General features: G+C 49.0%; 1 protein-coding gene across 2 annotated transcripts in view; it reads left to right on the forward strand.

Annotated features, from left to right (window-relative positions):
- The first annotated feature begins 9,250 nt into the window (after window positions 1-9,250).
- Window positions 9,251-25,191, forward strand: part of RIMS4 (regulating synaptic membrane exocytosis 4) — a 60,782-nt gene continuing 44,841 nt past the window's right edge. For both annotated transcript variants that reach the window (XM_059897044.1, XM_059897043.1), the window contains exon 1: window positions 9,251-9,347. In XM_059897044.1, the coding sequence (XP_059753027.1) occupies window positions 9,251-9,347 (97 nt within the window). The remainder of the gene's footprint in view (window positions 9,348-25,191) is intronic.

Below are 25,191 nucleotides of genomic sequence, written 5' to 3' on the forward strand. Positions count from 1 at the left end.
TGCAGAAACTGTGGAAACAGAGGGCCGACTGTAGTCATAAACTGGAATCAACCCAAATATCCATCAATTAGTAGAATAAACAAATAAATTGTGGTGTAGTCATATAATGGAGTACTATATAGCAATAAAAGAGAATGAATTAGAATTATGTGCAACAATATGGATGAATCTCACATCCACGATGATGAGAAAAATAAATTAGAAACAAAATTAAATAATATATGATTCCATTAACACGAATGTCCAAGAACATGGGAAACGCTGCAAACAGAGGAGGAGAGAACACTTTGCAACTCATGCTACGGAGCCAATGTTACTCTGATCCCAAGTGAATGGACTCTCACTCCTGCTATGCCTCATGTACTTATTTTTTTTTAATAAAGTATTTTTTTAATTTATTTTTTGACTGTGTTGGGTCTTCTTTGCTGTGCATGGGCTTTCTCTAGTTGCTGCGAGCAGGGGCTACTCTTCGTTGTAGTGCGCGGGCTTCTCATTGCGGTGGCTTCTCTTGCTGCAGAGCACGGGCTCTAGGCGCGCAGGCTTCAGTAGTTGTGGTGCGTGAGCTCAGTAGTTGTGGCACACAGGCTTAGTTGCTCTGTGTCATGTGGGATCTTCCCGGACCAGGTATCGAACCTGTGTCCCCTGCATTGGCAGGCAGATTCTTAACCACTGTTAAGAATATAGTTCTTATAACTATATAATATAGTTCTATATTATATAGGAACTATATTATATAGGAACTATATAGGAACTATGTAGGAACTATATAATATAGTTCCCTGTGCTATACAGTAGGACTTTGTTGTTTATCCATTCTATATATAATAGTTTGCATCTGCCACCAGGGAAGTCCCTCTTATGTACTTATTTATTCAGTAATAACTGCTACAGGATGAAGTAAAATCATGGATGGGAAAGCAGTTTGGAAACTGCCCCTTTTTTGAAGATGGGGAAGTAGAGGACCAAGAGGACTTGAATGCCATGGTTAAAGAAGGGCACATGGCACAACAGTGGGAGAGAGTCCACTCTCCTGGTATCAGGATAGGATGGGTATGGAAGGATGGAGGAATATCCAGCTACTTCTCAGTAGGGACCATTGGACATGGAGGTGAAGTCAGAGCTGACCCATGTAGCATAATTTGTTTGGCACCAAAGGTTTTCTTTATGCCCACTTTCCCTTAATCTTAAGAGCTTGTTACAGCATCTTGAAGGAAGAGATCACTCTTGGAAAATATATTGCAAATGAAGCTCAGATGAATTCCAAGAGGTCCCATCCCCAAATCTTTTCTGTCCACCTGCCTTTCCTGACCATCTTGGATGCTCAGCCTTTGTTAGTTAATAATAATACTCACGGGTGATTTGGACAGGGGCCACGCATTAACCCGTGATTTCACATGAATTCAGCAGCAAGTGCTAGGTTTTATGCTGACTGATTCCTTTCTGGCTCAGGAGAGCTGTTGGGTGCAGAGTGGGAGGCAAGGTGGGAAAGGCCCTTAACTGGGGCTGCTTCTGAGAGGGACAGGTCTAAGTGAGACTGGTGAAGAAGAAGGAGAAGAAGGGGAAGAAGGAGAAGAAAATTGACGATGGCTAATATTTTTTTATTAAAGTGAAGTGGATTTACAATGTTGGGTAATTCCTGCTGTACAGCAAAGTGATTCAGTTATACATATACATACATTCTTTTTTATATTCTTTTCCATTATGGTTTATCACAGGATATTGAATATAGTTCCCTGTGCTACACAGTAGGACTTTGTTGTTTATCCATTCTATATATAATAGTTTGCATCTGCTAATCCCAAACTCCCAGTCCATCCCTCCTGCACCCCTCCTCCCCCTTGGCAACCACAAGTCTGTTCTCTATGTCTCTGTGTGAGTCTGTTTCTGTTTTGTAGATAAGTTCATTTGTGTCATATTTTAGATTCCACATATAAGTGATATCATATGGTATTTGTCTTTCTCCTTCTGACTTACTTCACTTAGTATGATAATCTCTAGGTCCATCCATGTTGCTGCAAATGTCATTATTTCATTCTTTTTTATGGCTGAGTAATATTCCATTGTATATATGTACCACATCTTCTTTAGATGATGGGTAATATTTATTGAGCTACTACTATTTGCCAACTATCCTATGAGGTATATTATTAGTTTCCCTGATTTACAGATGAGCAAACTAAAGCTCAGAGAGGTGAAACAACTTGCTCGATGTTACACAGCTAGTGACTTTCAGAGGCTAGTTACTTCCAGAGCTCAGTTTCGAACTCCTGACTATCCAACCCGAGGGAGTTACTCACAGAAGTGGAAAGAACATCCAAACCAACTTGGACTCAAAAAGATGTCAGAGCTGGGAGGGCATTTAGTGGTCATCCTATGCCACTCCCCTTTTGACACTTGAGGCCCGGAGAGAGAGACTGGCTTCCCCAGGGTCACACCAGGAACTTTTGACAGAGCAAATCTTAACCTTGCTCTAGGCTGCTAGATCCCAGCTGGCTCCTCCTTTTGATCTGGGTGCCATCAAAGGAGAGCTTCAGATGTCAAGGTTGCCTGGTGGGAGAAGGGGTACAGTAGGAAAAGGTTCTGGGTCCTGGAAAGAAGAGTCCACTGTTTACACCCAGACAGGGCCTCCCTTGGCTTGGGAGAGCAGATGATGGCTTGTGAAATGGCAGGTGGTTGTTTTGGGCAGCTTAGGCTACTTCCTCACTCCCAGGAGACTGGATATTGACACATGCTCCCACTTAATCCATGTTGCTGGACTCAGAGTTAACAGGGAGTTAGTGTGTAACCCTGGCCCAAGTAACACACTGACACTTCAACTACTTACAAAGTGTTGATACTCACACCTTATTAGGTGAAAAATGTATTTAAATTTTTTTATTCAGAAAAATACATGCTAAAAAAAAAAAATACATGCTCATGGTAAAAAATAATCTACACCATAGAGAAGGGCATAAAGCAAAATATACTGACTCCCACCTGAAAGTTTTCTTATTTCCCAGAGGAAACCATAGTTAATAGCTTCTTGTATATTGCTCCTGAAATTTGCATGTCTATTCAAAGATAAATATTTAAATATGAATATATATGTATATGCATATATGCATATATATACACATATGTATATACACACAGATGGGATCATATTATATACACTATTCAGATTTTGCTTTTTTATTTAATTGTATATCTAGGATAACAGTGCATATGGAGACCTACATTGTTTTTTAAAATGACTGTAGAATTCCCTGTATGGATGTACCATAATTTATTTAATGGGCCTATAGCTTGTTTCCAGTCTCTTGCTGTTATAACAATGCTGCAACAAACATTCTTATACATATTATACATGTGCAAATATGCAGGTAAATCTGTAGAATAAATTCATAGAAGTGGAATTGCTGAGTAAAATGGTGAATTTCTAAATTAAATGATTTGTAGATGTGAATAGATACCAACAAATTAATCTCCAAAGAGTTTCCATCAATTAATATATACTCCCACCGACAGTGTGTGTCTGTGTCTATTTCCCTGCTCCCACTTCCATACAGTTTATTGTCAAGCAGTTTCTTCTTTGTTAGACTAAGTCAAAAATGATGGTTCACTTTTATTTTAATTGACATTCCCTTAATTGTGAGAGATACTGAATAACATTTTGCTATTTATGTCATTTACAGATTATATTTATATATCTGTGAACTGTCTGTTCAAGTCCTTTCTCCATTTCCTATTGGAGCAATGACCTTTCCATATTGTTTTGTAAGAGCTCTTTATATATTGAGGAAATTCATCTTTTTTTTTTTTAGCCTTTAAAAAACTTACTGTAGTTTTATAATGTTTTACTATCTGATAGAGCTTATTGTCTCTCATTAATCTTCCCTACTCTCCCCAACTCCACATTTCCTGACAATTTTTACATGTTTGTTTTTCCTTATGAACTGTAAAAATCAGCTTGTCTAGTTCCAAAGGTTCTTTTCTATTTTTTTCTCCATTATTTCTAAAACTCTTTTACAGGATTATCCCATTTAGCCTTGAAGCCACTGAATGAGGTTTGTGGGCTCATTTTCCAAATGAGAAAACTGAGACCCAAATTGTGTCTTAGCCTTGCCTAAGGTCACACAGGAGGTTTCTTATGGCAAGAATCTGCCCCTACCTCAAGACCCCTGCCTCCTCCTCCACCCCCTGCTGTGTGTGTGTGTGTGTGTGTGTGTGTGTGTGTGTGTGTGTGTGTTGGCTGAGGATGACTCAGGAAGTATAGCAACCCTTGAAACAGAGGCGGCCCAAACCAGGTGTGCAATAAAGCCTGACTTAATTCCTTCTGTCTTCCTATCTCTAACGATCTCTCTCCCTCTCTTTTGTTCTCTGCCTCTTGTGTCTCTCTGTTATTATGTCCCTCTTTTCTAATCTCTGACTCTTTCTACCCTTTGTTTCCTTCTTTCTCTGTCTCTTGTCCAATGGGGTGGTTTATTGGGGCAGAAATCACCTCCCTTACCCAGTTCCTTTATTTCTTTTTCTTTTAAGCATAAGGTCCCTCACCAAATAGTAAGTGAAGATGCCCTTGGTGGACAACAGGAAGGTATGTTCCTGCCCCACTTCGCTCCCTGTTCCCTCACATGCTTGTTTCCTGCCATGAGAGCACATCAGATTCCTCCCCAGAGGGAAAACAGAGGCTGGTAGTGATAGGAAGGAAGTGACAGGAAGCAGTGGATTGAGCCCTGCAGTGACAGTGGGTCCTGGCCTTGTGTCAGCTCTGCCTGACCCTCAAGATGACCCAGGACTGGGCCCTGCCATTCTGAGGCTTTAGGGGATCCCCTGGCGTGCTCCATAACTGTGCATAGCTCTTTGCAGTTTTTAAAGGGCAGGTACACTCAGAATCTCCATAAGGGAGGTGGGGCAAGGGTGCTTTATCCATTCCATGGGTCCAGAGCAGGCATAGGCTTTATCCAAGTTTACACAAGAAAGTGGTGGCAGAGGCACTTAATGGCCTCTGCTATATTAGGACCCTCCCACCCAGCTTCTAGCTGAGGCCTGGTCCTTAGTAAAGTGCTGATGAGAATTTGCTGAAATATACTGTCTGCCACAATGATGATGATAATAGTTAATATAGAAAACACTTACTATGCACTATGCAATGTGCTAAGTGTTTTATATGCAGTATCTCACTTAACTCCCCCACTTCCCCACTCCCAGCCCCATCAGGTATCATCCGCATTTTATAGATGAGAGAACAGAGACACAGAGAAATTAAGTAATCTGTCTAAGAGAGATAACTATATAGCTAGTAAATGTTAGTACAATTGAGATGAACGGGTGTGTAGGTGGATAGTTGGATGCATGGATGGATGGATGGTTGAATGGATGGATGGAAGCATGAAGTAATGGTTAGGATGGTTAGATAGTTGGCTCGGGGACTTGGAGTTACTAAAAGATCTTAATATGTCTATCCCCATCAGCTCAGTCATGTATTAACTACTTAAAGGCAAAGATGAACCCAAGAAAATATGAGTCCCCTCTCAAGCTGTCAGTCCACATAGAAAAGTCCACACACAGCAGCATTCACACACAGTCAAGGATAAATTCACACTGACCAGGATGTAGGGAGCCAGATACACACACATGTGGACAAGAACAGAAATCTGACATTGATACCTAAATATAACCAACACAGCCCAGTTACATACACACACATGTAGACACTGATACACTAAGTGGTAAGGCAGACACTGAGAAGGACACACTATTAATAGGAGACACCAGCACATACCCACTCAAGCAGATACAGACCCACACAAAGATTGGGACACATGGCTCATGCACACAGAGAATGGATAAGTGCTCTCTTGTGTCTCTGTCTTCGTCTTTCTCTGTCTCTCTGTCTCTGTCTCTGTCTCTCTCTCTCTCTCTCTCTCACACACACACACACACACACACACACACACACACACACCAGTGCATACAAAGACCAGGAGGCATGTTGTATTTAAAGCCAGTCTGGATTCACTTAACACAAGGACATGCATCTTGCAAGGACATGTTTAGAGACAAGGTCATTCACAGACAAGGACACAGATATGCAGGAGTGCCCATCTATTCAGAGACATACACACAGAGATGTTTTACACACACACACACACACACTCACACGCCCCTACCCCAACAAGCAGAACACGAACAGGATCAGTCTTTTTCTCGCTGACAAAGGAGCAACCAGGGCTCTCTTGGGTTTAGCTACATTCCAGCTACCTTTTACTTCTAGAAAGGCACTCACCTGGGTCTTGCTACACATGCAAAGTTTTGGGGCCACTTCCCTCTGTGCTTCATCTTAGAGGAGAGATGCTGAAGAGGAGGAGTTCCATCCATATGTGCTGTTTTCTCTTGATGCGGCAAACCTTGGCAGTGCCTCTGTTCCCCTTTTCCTTCCCCATCCCCACCCATCCAGCCTGTCTCTTAATCCTGCCTGAGTTATCTTAGGAACTTTCTCAGGCTCAGCCCTTCCTGCCCTCTCCTCAGCCTTGGCCCTTGTTGCCGTCCCCCCAAGGCCCACAGCCTTCCATCTGGCCTTGGTTCCCCCTCCTCCTCCACTTCACCTTCCCACGGGACATTCTTTCTCAGCTTCCCCTGCCATTCACATTTTAAAAACAATCAGTGTCTTTTTGGTTCAAATCAGGATTTATCTGAAGAGGAGGAGGGAAGCAACCCTCTAAATCACTCCAATCCTTTCCTCACAGAGCAGCCCCAGAGATGATTTAAAAATGCAAATGTGAGGGCAGTGACTTTATTTCATTTGCTGGTGTATATATATCACCAGGGCCAAGAACAGTGCCAGGCACATAGCAGGTGCCATTTTCAGCTAAAATGTCACCTCTCCAAAGAAGTCTTCCTAGATCCCCTCGGGCTGGGTAAGATACACACACACACACGTAAGATACACACACACACACGCACACACACACACTTGCAGGTGCACACACATGAACACACATGCACTATAAAGTACATATACATATATATCTTGTAAATGATATATACATGATATGTCATATACGTATCATATATATCTCTTATAAGTGTCAAGCTATATATATATGTATGTATGTATATTTTCATGTAGACTTAATCTAATCACATGAGCACTTTAAAAGCAGAGAGTTTTCTCAGTCCAGTAAGCAGAAGGGAAGTTAGAGCGATTCTAAGGATGAGAAGTGTCTGACATCCTAATAATGACCTCGAAGATGGAGGAGGCCATGTGCAAGGACCAGAGAGTCGCTTCTAGGAACTGAGAGTGACTTCCGGCCAATGGCCAGAAAGGAAATAGGGGCCTCAATCCTACAGCCACAAGGAACTGAATACTGCCAACAACCTGAATGAGCTTGGAATCTGGCCGATATCTCGTGAGGCCCTAAGCAAAGAACCCAGTTGAGCCTGTTCAGACTTTTGACCTAGAGAATGGTAAACTAATAAATGTTTTTTTTTTTAAGCCTCTTTGTTACACAACAACTGAAAGCTAACACACGTGTTATCTTACTTAATCCTCACAACCATCCAAAAGGGAGGGTTTGCATTCCCCTTGTACAGATGAGGAAACTGGCAGATGAGGTAAAGGACTTTGCCTTAGACCACATGCAAGGATAGCGCCACAGTCTGGATCAAAACTCTGTGCTCTTGCCATCTCAGCAGGCTGCTTCAGGAAGCAGATGTGGAAGCAGCTGGGAGAAATTAGACATCTGGGCCTGACTAGGTGGGAACCGAGGTCTTGGGTCAAGGCCAGGGAATGGAGTGCGGGTTTCCGATTGTGATTGTGTTCACCTACGGGGCTCTGCATGTCTGAGCCTGTGTGTGTGTGTGTGTGTGTGTGTGTGTGTGTGTGAGTCCCTGGGGGTTTATATGTGGGAGTGTCTGGGTGAATGTGTGAGTCTGGTGGAGTGTATCTGTGTCCCTGTATGAGTCTGAGGGTGTCTGTGCATCAGAATGTATCCATCACCAGGAATGACTAAGTCTCTGGGGCTGTGTCTGGGTGTGAACCTGTGTGTGCCCACTGAGGTGTGTCTGAGTGTCTCTCTTCTTTGAGGGTCTGGGTCTGAGGGTGACTGTGTGTGAGTCTGACAGGATTTGTCAGGGTATTTCTGGGTGTATGTGAATGGGTGCTGAGGGGGGGTCAACGTTAGGAGGGGCACTGGTGTCTCTGTGTGCAGGTCTGAGAGTGTATCACTGAGTATGAGTGTCTGTGTGTGAATTCTGTGAGGAGTGTGGGTTCACGAGGGTATGTGTGCCCACCTGAACTTCTCTGTGGGTTCGTGTGGGCTCTGAGGGTCTCCCTGTGTGGTTAAGGGTGTCCCTGTTTGTCGCTCTGAGTGTGTCTGCAGGTCTCTGGTTGTGAGTCTGTGTGTGTCTGTTGATGTACCTACCTGTGTGGGTCTCGGATGTCTGGAGTCTAAGGGGGTCTGTGGATTGGTTACCCCAAGGGTCTCTATGAGTGAGTGAGTCTGGGTGGATCTCTCTGGGTGTGTAAGAGTCTGAGGGTGTCCGTGGTGTACATTGTAGAGTGAATGCACTCTTGTGGGTGCCTGTTTGTGCTCCTCTGCGGGTTCATGTGTGAATCTGAGGATCTCGAGTGCCGGTCACTGTAACTGTGTCGCTTTCCAGCGCGTCTGTGTCCCGGGGGGAGGCCGGTCTCAGTCGGGGACTGGACGCCTGGATCCGGGGCGAGTATGGGGGCTGAGTGTGGGGGAGGGGACAACGTGGGGGGCGCGGCCCCTGGACTGGGAGCGCAGCAGCCCCTGCGCGCTCCGCCCTTGGGGCGCGCACACCTGGCGGCCTGGGCGGCGAGCAGGGGCTCCGCCCGCGCCCTCCGGCTCCCACGCCCCGCGCGCGGCGCCCCCTCCCTCGGGCGGTGCCGATTGGCTGCGGCGGCGGCTCGAGCCCGCCCCTCGCGTCCGGCGAGGGGCGCCGCGGGCCAGAGAGAGCTGCGCCGCCACAGCTGCCGCCGCCGCCGCTGCCGCCGACACCGCTGCCCCCGCCGCCACCGCCGTCACAGCCGCCGCCGGGAGAACAGCGCGCCTCGGGTCCGCGGGCCGCCAGCTCCCGGCCCGCCCTCCGGCCCTGCCGCGCCCGCCAGCCCCGCCGCGGAGCCCCGGCCCGGCCTCGGGCCGCCGCCACCACGCCGCGCGCCGTACTCCGCGTCAAGAATGGGGCGGCCAAGCTGCCCAAGCCGGCCGCCGCCGCCGCGGCCGAGGCGCCCGGCGCCGGTGCGGGCATGGAGCGCTCGCAGAGCCGCCTCAGCCTGTCCGCCTCCTTCGAGGCGCTCGCCATCTACTTCCCGTGCATGAACTCCTTCGACGACGAGGACGCGGGTAAGCGCGTGGCCCGCCCCCGATCCCCGGGGGGCGTCCCGGGAGCCAGATCCCGAGGCCCCCTCCCCGACCCGGTGCGCCCTAAGAGGTGGCCACGCTTTCCTCCCCACCCCCAATCCCAAGCACGCTCGGGGATGCGCCCCCGGGGTCTTCTTTCCCACCCACGGGACCTCAGATCTCTAGGATGTGGGGTCTCCTCGCCTCCAGCCGCCCCCAGGGACCCCTAGATCATCTGCATTCACCCCTTTTCCGCAAGTGGGCCCTTTGGGTCGCCTGGACTTAGCTCTCCCTACTCACCTGCGCCTACTGAATGCTCCCGGTCTTGTCCCTGGATCCGACCCGCCACCCTCCCCGAGCTTCCTGTATGTGCCCACTCCTCAAACCCCGGGGCTTTGGCCACCTCACCCCCGGGGCTCCGACGCGCCCCCCGCCATTGGAGGTGGCGCGCAACCTTACCGCTCCATCTTTGTCTTGGCTGCATCCAGAGACTCCCTGCCCAAGACCCCCGCCCTGCGCCCAAGGCCTTGAGCGCCCCTGTTTGTCTCTCCTCTTCCCCCAGTCCTTTAAGGACTGGGGCGGACCGCGAGGGAACCGGTCGGGTGACGGCCTTTCCTCTCGGTTCTTCCCGGCGGTTCCCCGAGGGAGGCGTAGGGCGGCACCGACTCTACACCTGCGCGCCCTCCGGAGTGTGCCCCTGAGCCCGGGTGCTCTTGTGCCTGGAGTAGCCCTTCTAGGTGGGCTGAACCGGGCCACCATACAGCGGCCCGAACCTCAGGCTCCCAGGCCTGCGCGCAACCCCAGCCAGAGCCCAAGGGACGGGGAAATGTAGGGAAAACAGCTCTTGGGGGCCCTGGGACCAGGCAGAGGAAACAGAAGGGCTTCAGATCTGGTTCTGCGGTGAGGAAGCGAAGCCACCAACAGGTGGGGTACCTAGAGGGCTTGGGTGAGAGTTCCCCAAAGAGTGCCAGATTGGGAGTTGGAATGAGGTTCCAGTCTTACTTCTCTCCGTATTAGCCATGACCTTGAGCAAGTCATACCACCCCTAGCCTCCATATCCCGATCTGTAAAATGGGATGACAGTACCTCAGACATAAAGGTAAAGTTAAAAGTGTTTTGTAAGCTGAAAATCTGAGAGTATTTTAATTCAATGAGGGGATGAAAGGGAAAGGGGTGTGTGTGGTGGGGAGGAGCAAAATGGTTTCATGGACACTTTTGAGAACTTGATGAAAATATGGACAAGTTCTCCAAAAAATACACATAGGCACCATCCAAAAATTTTTGTCCACAGTTTTAGGGAGTTCATGGGCCCTGCTTAAGACTCTCTGCCTGCAGGGACCCTTATCTGGTCAGCCCGTTATCTGATAAGCCTTGAATGGAACAGTGGGTGATGGGTGCTCATGTCTTTCTGCTGGAGCAGGAGGCAGGTGGGGAGAAAGGGAGAAGGTTCTCCAGAAGAAAGTGTTGGCTGAGTGAATGAATGGGGCTATGTGAGGCTGACCCCTGACAGACCGGTCTTGCTGTTGACCTGGAGATGGGGATGGAGTAAAGATGGTTACTGCAGAGCCATTTTACAGAATCACCATTTTACAGAAAAAATAACTGAGGTTCAGAGGCTTAACTTCCCCCGTGATGCAGCTGAGGGAGGTTGGACTATTATTCTGGACAAGGCAAGGTGAGGAGCGGTGGAGGGGCTCTCCTAACCCAGTGGCCTCCTCTGGAGCAAAATCTGGGCGAGGAAGTCCGGCTAGCATGGGGACTTGGGGAGGGAGCCCCACCTGCCTCGGTGAGCTGGCTCCCCCACCCCTCACTTGATGTTCAAGGACGCTCCTGAAGTTCCAACAGGCCACTTGGGTCTCAAGAGGCAAGGTGCATCAGTGGCAGGGCCAGCTGGGTTTTTCTTCAAAGTCATGCTCCATGTCATGGTTCAGATGCCTTGGTTATTATTGTTGGTTGCTGGTGACTTGCTCTGGTTTCATGTAAGTCAGAATAGATAACTTCATGGAATATTAGAGATTATTAAAGGTCCCTATTTTTTTTTCCCAGCGGGTTTCTTCAAATTCTTAAGTTTTTCACTTGGAGCACCTAGAAATCATCTTGTCCAACCCTTTTTCGCCCCCAAATTGGTGTGTGTGTGTATTTGTGTGAATGTATGCATGTGTGTGAGATTGAAGCCCCAGTGTGTGTGTGTGTGTGTGTGTGTGTGTGTGTGTGTAACCCAAGGTCACCCAGTGAGGCAGGCACACAGCCAAGACAAAAATCAGGTTTCTGGTTCTCTTTCCAGTAAAACACTAGCCCTCTCTCTGAAAGAGGATTTTTTAAAAAGTCAAATCTCACTGTGTAGAAAATGGTTCCCAGGTGAAGAGGTCCCAGGGACCGGCTGACAGCCAAGAGTTTGGTTTGGGCATCTCATGCTCACTGTCTGCTCATCTTAAGGGATGCTTCGAGTTTGGGAGGAGGAGGGAGGAAGTGAAGTTTCGTTTCGGGAAAGCTAATGAGTGTCAGGTGCAAATCGGAAGTAGGGAACGTTGTCTTGGTGCTTAATTTCTCTTGTTCTTCTCAAAGTCATTAATTTTCTCCTAAAAAAAAAAAGAAGCCCCTTGGATTTATTCTTTTAGAACGGCATCACCCTGAACTAATTTCGAAAAGCAGTTTGAATATTTCTTAGATACTGGACAGAGACTGCTCCAGTTGCAGGGCTGTCAGGATTGACTTTGCTTTACCTTTCTCTTCTTTGCTCCCTCCCCTCACCAGTTTCGTGCCCCTCTGTCCCCGATGACTCAGAAGTGTCCCTGATGGGCCTCTAGCTCATCTGGGTGCCTCCCCTTTGTTGCTGCTTCTGACTCCTGTCCAATGCACCTTTCTCATCAACCAGATTGACTCAGAGCCATCTTCAGGGCTTACATGCCACCCTTCAGCTGGTTTCCTGAGAAACTGTATGAGGAGGAGACTTTCATTAGCCTTAACTGGGCCAGAGCACTTTCCTGCCTTGGGCTTGGGAGCCTTGGACATTTTGTCAGCAAAGGAAGCTGCCCCTTCCACCCCTTTCTAGCCACCCTGCGGTTCAGGATGCTGGTCATTGCAGATTCCTAGAATTCCTCCCAAGGAGCATCTTCCATTGTGCACTCTGAACCCATTACTTACACTACTTTTGCCCCTTTTCACAAACATGCTGAGGCTTTAGAGAGGCATGCTCTTGGGAGGCATTTTTTGTGTCTGTGTCTTCGTGGCTCATCCTTGCTGGTACTGGCTTTATAATTGAGGAGGGGTGGGGCAGGGAGGAGTTAGACACGTGACATCTGCTTTTTCACATCTATATTGTTGGTTTGCTGGTGACTTGGAGGAAGAAAATAATAGCATGGACCACAGAGGGTCAACATTTTTTAAATGATTACCTTTCTCTAAGTATCCTCCTAGGCACTTTCAATATTGTTTTCTTTCCTCACAGCAATTCTATAAAACTAACATTTAACATTCCCCATTTTCAGATGAGAAAACTGAGGCACAGAGAGAATATTCATTCAAGGTCACTGAGCCGGGAAATGAGGGTGGTAGGATTTGAACTTAAGCAGTCTGACTCAGGCATCTATGCTGTTGATTATTATGCTATTTGTGCTACGAAAAGGGCTTAGTACAGTACCTGGCACTAGATAGGCTCTCAATACCTGTTAGCTCTTATCTTTCTTATTACCAAGTAAGACTTACTTCTGAGCATGACTGTAAAAAAGAATCTGTGGGTTTGAGGAGGGGGGGTAGCCTGGTTCTCAAAATGTTAGCTTTTATGATTTTAATAAGCTAATTTTATTGCACTGTTACAGCTATTAAGGCAGAGTTGGGCCCTTCTTCTTGGAGGGGGTTTAAAGATGGGATTTGGGGGACTTGCATGTGGAACAAGAGGGTGGGGAGCACCTAGCTCCCCATTTCCCTGTTCTCTTTAACAGTTAATTTTCATTACATCTACAGTCCCAGCCCTGCCACTCTGCCTTGGGGCACAGCTGGGGAGCAAGAGTGTCTTCAGTATCCAGCAAATGCCAAAGGGCGTTGCTAATATCAGGGTCTGGAATTGAGGATGGTGTCCCTGAGTCTGACCAAGTGGTTTTGGCGTCCAGTTCTCCCCCACCCGCCCGGGAGAGGGGCGGAGAAGCTGGAGCAGCCAGCTCCGATTTGCCCATAGGATGCTTCGATCCAGCGCAAGGAGGAAGTTGCCATGGCAACACGGGCCGGCTACCGGTCCCTCTCCTAGCAGTTCGGGCCACATTTCTGGGCTGGAAAGCCCTTCGTGGTACTGCCTTCTTCCGCCCAGACCAAATCTGGTGGGTGGGGTGGCTTGGTGGATGGGTCCCACAAACTAGTGCTAAAGCCCACTCCCCTTGTTTTTGGACGGAGGGGAAATGGAGGGGGCTGTCTGAGTTACTTCTCCTGGCTCGTGGGGTGGAGATACTCCTCTCTTGCCAGACAGATCTCAGCAGGGGTAATGAGAGCTCCAAATCCTGCCCCCACCCCAGGCACCTGGAATGACCTCACTGGAATCCACCCTCCCTTCCCCAATTTACTCCTTTTGGCAAGGTTTTCTTTCCCAGACCAAGTGCTAAGTTTTGTCCTTGAAATTTGACCTGCGCTTTTTCTGGGAAACAAAATGTCCTGCTGTCCCATCCCTTCCCCCTGAGATGGTGGGAACAGAGTACTTCAGCCCTAAAGGGGGGCTGGGGCTGGGTGGATAAGGGGAAGTGGTGAGGGGGGAGGCTTTAAAATACCCTTCAGGATCAGGGCCACTTGAGGGTGTGAGGTGGAGGCTTTGAAGCCTCCATTCCCACCCTTGTCCCTAGGGCAGGCCACTTCCTGTCCCCCCTCTGCCCCTTTCCCTAATTTACCACCAAGCACTGTAATCTCTTTTATGGGCTGGGAATTGGGCAGAACTCTTCTAGTTTTAGATAACTGAGGCATAGTAAGGAATCGAACCAGTTGTTCACATCATTCAAGTTGTGGGTGTGTGAGAGTGTGGACCCAAACTACTTTATCTTAAATTACTCTGAAAGAAGTATTTCAGAAAAACTGGGTGATGGGGAGTCATCCCTTCCCCCATTACACAGATCACTGGCCTATGGATCTGCTCTGATGCAGTTCGAGCTCTTTCCTAAAATTCTCTCTTTCTCTGGCACCCTCTCTTCCTTGTCCCCAAGCTGCCAGACTCATGGCTTCAGCTTCCTTGGCTTTTGCAGCTGCCAGAGGCCCACCTGGTTCTGTTTGGTGGGAAGGGGAAAGGAGGGGCCCATTCCCCTTGTCTCCCTTTGAGAACTAGGCTCTGCCTTCCTCCCCACCCATCTCCATCCCAGAGGCCAAGCCTGTTCTAACTAACTGAAGGCGGAGTGAGGGCAGGGCGGAGGTGCGGAGGAGAGCAGACTGCAAGCCAGCTGACCCTCTCTCCCATCTCAGGGGCTTTCTTTTCCTCTGCCTCTTCTGACATCTCTTCATTGTGGCCTTAACAACCATCGCTTCAGCATTTCTTTTAAGAATTGTTGGAAAGGCACCGGTTTTGGAGGATGTGCTCAGAAGGGTGCAGACATCTCCCCCACTGTAATCTGTGTACCGCCCCCCCCCCCCACGATGTTTTCCGGTCAAGCCCACTGTCTTACTGTCAGAGCTCCAATTCCCAACCCCACACCCAGTCCCCTGGAATGACCGACTGGAATTCTCTCCTTCTCCCACCCAGTTTACTCCATGGGGCTTAGATTTGACTCCACTTTGGTGCTAGGGCCTCAGGCAAGTCCTGGGTCTCAGTTTCCCCATCTTGAAAAAGGGGTTAATTATCCTTGTCTGAGCATCTCTTGGGGTTGTAAAAATAAAATGATCAAGAGGCTTGCTTGGCTGTGCTCAGTGCTTTCCATAATCTTACTGAATCTTTTAACAGCCAAAAGGGGTAGCAGCTGTAGCCGATGTACCCATTTTGCAGATGAGGAAAAGCCAGGCAGCTTGCTGTAGTTTAGTGACTTTTTTGGGTTTCATGGTGGTGATACAAACCCAGGCGTGTTTGACTCCAGAGACCACCCTCTGTCTCTTGTCCTGAAATGAGATTCCTGGTGGGAACGGGCAGTGTAAGCCCCAGGGGCTGTGCTTGGGCTGTCAAAACAGCCACTGACAAAGGCCAGGGTGTGAGGGCCTGTTCACATTCAGATGCATCCCTCCAGGGTCTGCCGTCCCACTGCATTCCACCCCAGCCCACTGGAGCGCCTTCCTGGCCATCAGTTCAGGATGATCCCCATCAGAGGGCTGCCTGGCCTCCTTGGAAGAATCCAGTTGTCTGCCCTGGCCCTGGGGGCTGAGCCATCACCTGCCTCTCCAGACCGATGTAGGCCAATGCTGGATTATATTTAACGCTGTGCTATTTCCACTTGACAGCTCCAGAGAGCCATCCCCCCTCCCCTTTTCTCCTTCCTCCCCCCTCCCCTTCTGATTCACTCGGAAACTGACAAGGCTGATGTCAGCGCCTTATTCTTAGCCCCCGTAATTGTAACTGCATTTAGCAGTGCGCACTTCATTAACAGTTTCTGCGACGGGGGAGTGAGATGACTGCATGGCTGGGCAGGGACGCGGGTGGGGGTGGGGAGGGGGCAGCTGCTGCAGGGACCCTGGCCAGCTGCCTCTTCTGAATGGACCAGCTGGGCAGGTTCCAGGCCTGGCTTTCCAAGACTAGCAGTCTTGGAAGGCCCCTTGGAGAGCATCTAGTCCACTCTCCTCATTAGGCAGGGAGGGAGACTGAGGCTCAGGGAGGCAAAGCAGCTTGCCAAGGTCACGTGTTAAGGATCCAGGGCTCTGGCCTTTGAGTCTAGGTTTTCTTCTTTGGTATTATTCATTCAGCTAATATTTAATTAGCTGCTCAGTGCCAAACAGCATTCTAGGTGCTGGGGCTATGTCGGGGGAACAAGGCAGACACAGTTTCTGCACTCACGGAGTTATGTTCTGAGGTGGAGGAGACAGACAATAAGCAGGAAAGCAATTAAACAATAATTTCAGATTGTGTTAAGTGAAATGAAAATAAGACAGGTTGATGGGATAGGAGATAACATTAAGTAAGATAGTCAGGAAAGGCTCACTGAGGAGGTGACATTTGAGTTGTGACCTAAATGACAGAGCCAGTAATGGGAATATGAGGGGATAGAGGGATCTAGGCAGAGGCAACAGCTGGTGCAAAGGCCCTGAGGTCAGCGTGAGATTGGGTGTTTAGGGAAGAGAAAGCAGACCAGCGTGGTTAGACTGCATGAGGGGAAACGAGGTCAGAGAAGTAAGCTGGGGGCAGATCACTCAGCCTGGTAGACAATGATAAGGAGTATCAGGTGGGGAAACTGAAGTTCAGATTGGGAATGGAAAGGACCCCCAGCTGGGTAAAGACAGAGAGAGGCCGAGAACTCCCGAATCCCTGTCTTTTTAGTCCCTTAGACACAGGTGGCTGTGCCTTTAAGTGCATCACGTGGCTTCCTTTCACATTGTAGCTGGTAGTGTGGAGTCTGGGAAGGGCTTTTTCTGCCCTCCCTGCCTGCCCCTCTCTCCTCCTCGACTCTCACCCAACCCAGCTGTATAGCTTCTCAGGGTGACGTAGCTGTGAAACTCTGGGGAGCTTTCGTGGTGGGACAGAAAGAACGTGGCTTTGGAATCCAAGACACCTGAATTTTTATCCTGCCTCTGCTGCTTCTAAATTGTGTGACCTTGGGCAAGTGGCTTCAACTCTCCGGGGCTCAATTTCCTCATCTGTAAAAGGGGGGCATAATAATAGCAAGTTCTTCAAAGGGTTATTGTGAGTGATCAATTGATATAATGCACAAAACACACCTACCCCAGAGCCGGGCATGTGGAACTAAGATTTCCTCAGTTATAAGGACTAATGAGATCGTGGGTTTAATGCTGGGCACGTAGTAGATGCTCAGTTAGAGGTTACTGCTGCAATTGTGGTTGTTACTGTTGGTTTTAACGGGTCAGAATCATCGAGGGGGCTTGTTAAAACATAAATTGCTGGGCCTCACCCCAGAGTTTCTCATTCAATCTGGGGCGGGGCCTGAAAATCTCATTTCTTTTTTTTTCCCAAATATTTATTTATTTATTTGGTTGCACCAAGTCTTAGTTGTGGCTCACTGGCTCCTTAGTTGCAAGCACATGGCCTCCTTAGTTGTGGCATGTGAACTCTTAGTTGCAGCATGCGTGTGGGATCTAGTTTCCTGACCAGGGATTGAACCTGGGCCCCCTGTGTTGGGAGCACGGAGTCCTATCCACTGCGCCACCAGGGAGGTCCCCTGAAAATCTCATTTCTAACAAGTTCCCAGGTGATGCTGATACTGGTCCAGGGAGCCTACTTTGAGAATCACTGGGTTAGAGAAAAAGCTGGAGAGAAATGAAGGGTTCTTCTCAACTTAGGATGTCTCCTGGCTACCTGTGTCTTAGATGCTGGGGACATTGGGTACCAAATTCAGGACCTGGGTTTAGTCTTCAGGCACTTATGTTTCCATCACATGGTCTCGGATCAAATGAGCCTCAGCTGCTGCCCTGCTTTGCACTGGGTTTAATGTGAAGGACCCCATCAATCCTTTTGGAAGTCATCTGTATTAATGATAGATGAGTCGACATGAATAACACATCAGACCATAATATCCTATTGTGGAATATTGAGGGGCTCAGGTCTAGCACCTTTTACAGAGGGGAACAGGACGCGGTCCCTTTCCTGCATTGGGGAAAGGCAGGACTATGTGTTAAAACCAGGAGGTTCATTTGAGGACAGGTCTTTACTGGGAAGAAGTAAATCAAAGGGACCATCAATGTTAAGGGGCAAAATGCTGGGAAATGCTACCAAGAGACTTTACTGAGTCAGTTTATTTAGATGATTCTAAGAAAGGGGTCGCTGGTAATTTTCTAGGGAAGGTTGAGATTTTGCTTAGATTGGAGGTGTGGGGGACAAACCATATGATGTGATAAGATTCCCATCCAGTCCCTTAAAACTCAGAGTCTGAAGATACAGGCATTTACAGATACATTCCCGGTGGGACTTATCCTCAACTGATGAGAAACACTTCTCCAAGAGGGTTGGCTCAGGATAGCAAAAGAGCACAGACTTTGGAGGCCCCCAAACCTGGGTTGAATCTCTGCCACCTACTAGCTGTGTCTCTTGATTATGATACGTAACTATTCTGGGCCTCAGCCTCGTGCTTTGTAAAATAGAGTGAATAACTCTACCCTGTGAGAATTAGAGATAATGCATGTGAGAGGCATAGAAGGCATCCAGGACATGGCAGTGCTGCCTTTCCTGCTATTGTAGGCTTCCTGGGTGCAGGAAGTGTGGGATGGTGGGAGCGCATTGCCTGCGTTTGGGACTCCTGGCTCGGGTCTGGACAGCTGGTGCTTACTCTGTGCCCAGTGGGGCCTGAGAGGCTGCATTAGGAGTCAGGAGAAGAGGTCTCCATTCAGCCGCCAAAATCTCAGCATCCGGTCGCTTCCCTTTGTCTTTTGGGCCTCAGGATCCCCATTTACACAGTGAGGTGTCTAGTGGGCTTAGTTTAGATACAACCAGAGTCTCCCAGAAAACAGGGGACACTTGTCCAGGCCCCCATCTCCTCCTTTGGATTTCTCCCCCACTCCTCTGCCTCTATGGTCATTTTCATCCCCAGAGCATCCCCTCCTGCCAAAGTTTCTAGCTGATCCTTGGCTAATTGGTCATTGAATACTTTTTAAAAGAATAAGTATTATTTGGATTAAGTAATATATGCAGTTGGTACAACATTTTAGAAGCATGAAAAATATCCAATTAAAAGGGCCCCAGGTACCTCCGTCTTCTGGGTCTCCTGTCCCCTCCCCAGGACAAACACCGTTTCTAGCTCTCACAACCCTTTATGCTGCTGTTACTGACAGTAACATGTTATGTGGTGAAAAGCCAAACAGCACAAAGGACACCCAAGAAAACATCAGTCTCCCTCACACCTCAGCCACCTAGTCCCACTCCCACAAACCACCAGTACGGTCTTTCAGGCTACCAGTTTTTTCTTTATTTTCCAGTTAGCAAATTCTTATTAAGCACTTATGGTGGTGCCCAGTCCTGTGAGGATTCAAGAGTAGTCAGATTATACCAGGCAGTATAGCACAGTGGTGGTTATGATACACACTCCACAGCTAGATGGCCTGGGTTTGAATCCTGGCTTTGCCACTCATTGGCTGTGTGACCTTGAGCAAGTGACTTAACTTCTCTGAGCCTCAGTCTCCTCAACTGCTAAATGGGCCCATAATAGCCCCTCCCTGCCTTGAAGGTGTCAGGAGGATTAAATGAGTAAGTATTTGTGACATGCTTTGTAGAGAGCCCAATACAGTAGAAGTGTGTTAAGAGTATTAGCTATTACTGTCTCAGAGCCCTTAAGCCAGAAGTCTCTCTGAAGTCCTCTAGCATCTTTAGCGGAGGCCCAGAGAGGGATCTCATGGTTTGCTCAAAGCCTCACAGCAGGTCTCTGGTAAAACCAGGAGCAGAACTGATGTTTCTGGACTCGCAGTCAGGGCCTCTTCCTCTCCCAGGTGACCCAAGTGGCTACTTTGCACCCTATTGGCACCTGAGGCTTCAAGTCCATACCCTGCATTTCCAGTACTTGGTGTCCCTGAGAAATGCTGCTTGGAGTCGCCTTGGGAGTGTGTGGGAGGATATGTCACTAATTGGGGCCTGTAATGGAAATTAATTAGTTCCTCAGCATATGTGGAGAAACATCTCTCACCTGCCTGGGCCCAACACCAAGACTGGACCAGGTGCCTTGGGGGCCCACCCAGACCCAGGCCAACCCACCCCCGAACCATCTGGTCCCTGGAAGCTGCAGCCACTTCTGTCTAGCTTCTGTTGGGTATGTTGGGTCCTGGGAGAGGGACCCCCAAACTGGGAAGCCTGGCCCTGATGGGAATCGGGTGGGTGCTAAGAGGGAGGGAGAAATTAACATGTGTAGTATTCTTAGACTCCTCCCAGCGGTCTTCAACTTGAAAAGAATATAGAAGATGGGAGAATTCTCTCCTGTTCCCACTGTCTTAGTTTGAGACTTGGATTCTTGTGCAGGTGATATGCTATGCAGTGCTGTCAGGTGAGACCGGGATGCAGGATGGGCAGGAAAAGAAGCAGCTAACGATGGGCACTCAGCCACGGGCTAGCCTCAGCCTGATGCATGGGAAGCTCTAGAGGGCGGATGGCGTCACAGAGTTGACTGGCCTTCTGGACTCCGGTATCAGTCAGTCATGGGCTGTGGACAGTCCCCCCGGGGCGGCGGGGGAGCGGAGACATAACTTTTGGGGCAAGGCAGCTCCCATCAGCTAAGAGCAGCTCTCCAAAGAAGGGGCAGCTGTGAGCTGGAATTGCAGAAACTCGCAGCAGCTGTGGGATGGGTGTCCTGCTCGGTAAAGGGGCTCTGGCTGGGTTGGGTCCACCCACCTGCTGTCTGGGAACTTCTGGTGACAGAGTGAGGAGAGCAGGTGTGGCCAGCTCTGTGCTGGGTAGTGCCCACCCCTATTACAGGTCACCCTCTCCATGGTCCCACAAGGTGTGCGTGGTCATTATGTTAGGTGGGGCTGGAGGACTCGAGTGTCCAGATGGACTCCTGGCTTGGCCAAGGTCAAGTTGGTGAAAGGTAGGACAGAGCTGCAAACCCGGGCCTGCCTCCAACACTTGTGGTCTTCCCAGCATTCTGTGCTGCATTTAATCTTTTCATGAATATATGTGTGTATTTTGTGCTTCCTGGTGGGTTTCTTTCCAGGTACCTCTTTTTTTATTTTTTATTTTTTTAATTAATTTATTTTTGGCTGCGTTGGGTCTTTGTTGCTGCACGTGGGCTTTCGCTAGTTGCGGCGAGCGGGGGCTACTCTTCGTTGCGGGAGGCTACTTCTCGTTGCGGTGGCTTCTCGTTGCGGAGCACGGGCTCTAGAGCACAGGCTCAGTAGTTGTGGCGCACGGGCTTAGTTGCTCCGCGGCATGTGGGATCTTCCCGGACCAGGGCTCGAACCTGTGTCCCCTGCATTGGCAGGTGGATTCTTAACCACTGCGCCACCAGGGAAGTCTCCTAGGTACCTTTGAAAGGTGTCTATCTTGGTTTTCTGTTTTGTACCTTGCAAACATAAAGACCTTTGGGCCTGACAGGTGTTTGCCTATTTGAGCTCACCTGATCCTCATGGAAAATCGGCTTTGTTTCCAGAGAGGTGGGCAGAGGCCCTGACTGACAGGCTCCTTGAGGTGAAAAGTTAAGGGGTAGCTGCTTTGTCATGGAATGAGCCCTGAATTTGTCATAAGAAAACCTGGATTTGAGGCCCCATTTCTGCCCATTTGTCAGCTGAGTAACCCTGGGCAGGTCTCTTCAAGCCTTGCTTTCTTCTTTAGGTGAACAAGTCCACAGCTGTAAGCCTCGGGTAGCCTGGCAGGTGTGCTAATGATACTGCATATAGCAAGGACCTGGCAAGGCTTTGACTGGGTTGGGGTGGGGAGTCCAAAACCAGACCTGAGGGACTTCCCTGGCGGTCCAGTGGTCAGGACTCCGTGCTTCCACTGCCAGGGCCCCGGGTTCCATACCTGGTCAGGGAACTAAGATCCTGCAAGCCGCATGGCGTGGCAAACAACAACAACAACAACAACAAAACAAAAAAAACCCCAGAACTGACCTCTGTAGTGTGTGCACGGGAACCGTGTCAGATCAGGGCCCATCTGTGAAATGGGCACAGTGACGCTTGTCTTCCTGTCCTAGCTTGGGCTCCCCACGAAACAAGGATTTGAGTACAAGTATTAGGTTGAACCACAGGAAACTGACATTTTTAGGAGTCAAAACAGTCAAATAGCAGTTGTATGTGGTTCATATGGTTCCCGAAGGTGATGGATGAAACTCCAGGAGGGGAATGAGAAAATCATTTGGGGAAACAGTGTGTTATCAGCCAAGTTACCCCGGACTGAGGGCAACCGCGTTGAGTCTTCCTGGGAGCTCTGGGAAACTGTAGAACAGGGCTTGGCAAACTTCTGTAAAGGGCCAGACCCTGGATGTTTTAGTCTTTACGGGTCATAAGGTCACTTTCCCAACTGCTGGATTACACAGTTGGAGGGCAGCCACAGACAATATATAAGTGGATGGGTGGCGCTGTGTTCTAACAAAACTTTATTTACAAAAATAGGCAGTGAGCTGGATTTAGCCCATGGGCCCTAGTTTGCAGACCCCCGGAGTAGAACATGTACCTCCGTTATCCCACCCAGGAGTGAGGGAGCTGGGGTGCTTATACACCAACTCCCATCAGTCACTGGTTGAAGGCCAAGGTTGGGGATGGGGACGGAGTGGGGGCAGGGGGTTGTCTGTTGCCCTTGGCCAAGAGAAACAGGCGCTGGCCGCAGGAGGTCAGGCCAGCGGTCACTGAAATGCTAAAGGGATATGGGACAGGGGATGGCTCTTGCCACCTCAGAGGCCTGACTGTGTGTGGAGAGCGTACCTGAGAGAAAGTGACAGGATGAACAAGAAAATGAGTTTGGGGTAGGGCCAGATGATCTAACTTCGCATTTCTAGCCTTTTCAGCCAGTTGTTACTTCCAGGCAAAAACCGGCTCCTCCAGTCTTTGCAGGCTTGTTCGAGAATTTTCTGCCTCCCGTACCTCTGCTTGGGCAATTTCGTCTTCTGGGATGCCCCCACCTTCCCCCTCAGGGCTCCGATGCCACTTCCTCCAGGAAGCACACCTCTCTTCTCTCCAGTGGAGTTGATTGTTCCTCCTGGGCATTCACATGGCACTCTGAGCTTCTCTTCTCTCTCCAGCAGTTGCAAAGTCTGGCTGACATCACTTTTCATTGCCACACTGAGAGCCCCTCCAGGTCAGGGACTGTGTGATTCTCTGCTGCATCCCACCCAGGGGAGCACTGATTTGGGAAAGGCAGAGCTGAACCTCAAACCTTCCCAGCCTCTCTCCCTCCCCCTTCTCCCCTCCCTCTCTCCTTTTCTTCTCCAGTAGCTGCTGATGACCCGAGACAAGCCCAGTCTTTGCCCTCATGGAGTTTATGGTCTGGTGGGAGGGGGTTAGACATTCGACAACCCAAAGGAACAGCTAATAATTTGATCATTACTGTGCTTAGTGCCACACAAGTCAAGTGCAGGGTGCCGAGGGAGGCTGGAGCTGTAAGAACTGACCTGGGGGAGAGGAGGGGAGGAGACAGCAAAGCTGAGACTTAAGGGATGAGTGGAGTTGGCCAAATGAAGGCGGGGGAGTGGCGGAGTGAGACAGGATGCCATGACTCTGAGAGCATGGATTTGGGGTCAATTATGGGAGTTGTGGGGTGCAAATCTTGGATTCTCTCAGTCTTTGTGGCTGTCTCCCCCTCCCCTCATCTGTTTCTCTTCTTCCTCTCTCTCTCTCTCTCTCATTCTCTCTCTCGCACACACACACATACACGCATGCACACGGATGGAAATATTGACCATAATTACTTCTGCGGGGCAGAATTATGGGTAGTTTTTGTTTTCTAGTTTGCACTTCTTTGGTATTTTCCAAATTTTCTACAATGGACGAGTCATGGCAAAAATTGAAGTCTTCAGCATCCGGAGACCACACTCCCACTGGTAGTTGTGTGACCTTGACCACGTTGTTTAATCACTCCTGCTTCTGTCTCTCTCTGTAAGATGAGGACAGGGATGGTTAACACATGGTACCCATCACATTCTGACACTTCACCTCCCTTAACTCATCAGAGCTTCAAAACTACTCCGTGGGGCAGGTACTGTCACTATCCCTGTTTTATAGATGGGGAAACAGGCATGGAGAGGTTAAGTACATTGCTCAAGATCACACAGTAAGAGACAGAAGTAGGATTGAAACCCAGATGTCTGACTCCAGAGTCTGAGCTTACCCACTTGGCTCTACTGCCTGCCTCCCAGGGTCAGGATGATAATCAATAAGAAGACACCTGTCAAGCCCTTAGCACAGTGCCTGGCACACAGTTAGTGCTCTATAGATATTAGTTCTTGTTATTGTTAGCAGCTGTGCAAAGGCCCTGGGGTAGGAAAGGCACATGGTGTTTTGAAGGCACGTGTGGTTAGTGAAGCAGCAGGACTGGGTCATACTAGGTCTTTAACGTCAGGAATCTTGGATCTGAGCTTAAGGACAGTTGAGTTGAACCCTGTTGGGTTTTTAGCAGGGAAGTGACAGCCTCAGATCTGGGGTTTACAAAGACCTCTCTGGTTGTGGATGAGAAGAATGGGGCCAGGAGGCCCAGGGATGGCTCCCTTTGTTATAGTGACTCTTCCCAAATGGGTCGGACCATCCCAGCGTTGACTCCTCAGACCCTGGCAGTGATGGTGTTTTGCTGTCTAGGCTGGCTGTGTGGGCTAGAGCACAAGACACGGAAGTCAGGAGTGTGTCACCAGGCTGGTCTGGTGGTGCGGCGAGGCCGGGAAGTGCCAGTTTGAAGGCAGGAACAAATTACTCTCCTGGAGATGAGGCCGGGCCAGTTCCTGTCATGTTACATTATTAAATTTGTAATCTTCATTCTAATATTTCCCAGTAGTGAATAAGAACCAAATTTAAAATGGTGGCTTTACATTTCTGGAATGAAGCTCTTTGTCAGGAACTCTTGAAACCCATAATTTCTCTCCAGAGGTGAATGTCTACATCCTTTAAAAAAAATTAAAGTAAAAAAATAATAAAACCACTCTTTAGTTAAAGGTTGGGTTTGAAGGTTTGTCTGCAGCCCAACCCTGGCAAGAATTGAGAGTGGGGTCTGTATGTCTCCAGCCCCAGAAAAGGCTCAAAGTAGGACTGGGCCTGCAGATGCCCTGGGCCTCCCAAGATATTTAAACCCCTAAATCTGGGCCTTGCTAGGGAAGAAAGGTGGGAG

Source organism: Balaenoptera ricei, chromosome 15, assembly GCF_028023285.1.
Source record: "Balaenoptera ricei isolate mBalRic1 chromosome 15, mBalRic1.hap2, whole genome shotgun sequence".
Taxonomy (NCBI): Eukaryota; Metazoa; Chordata; class Mammalia; order Artiodactyla; family Balaenopteridae; genus Balaenoptera; species Balaenoptera ricei.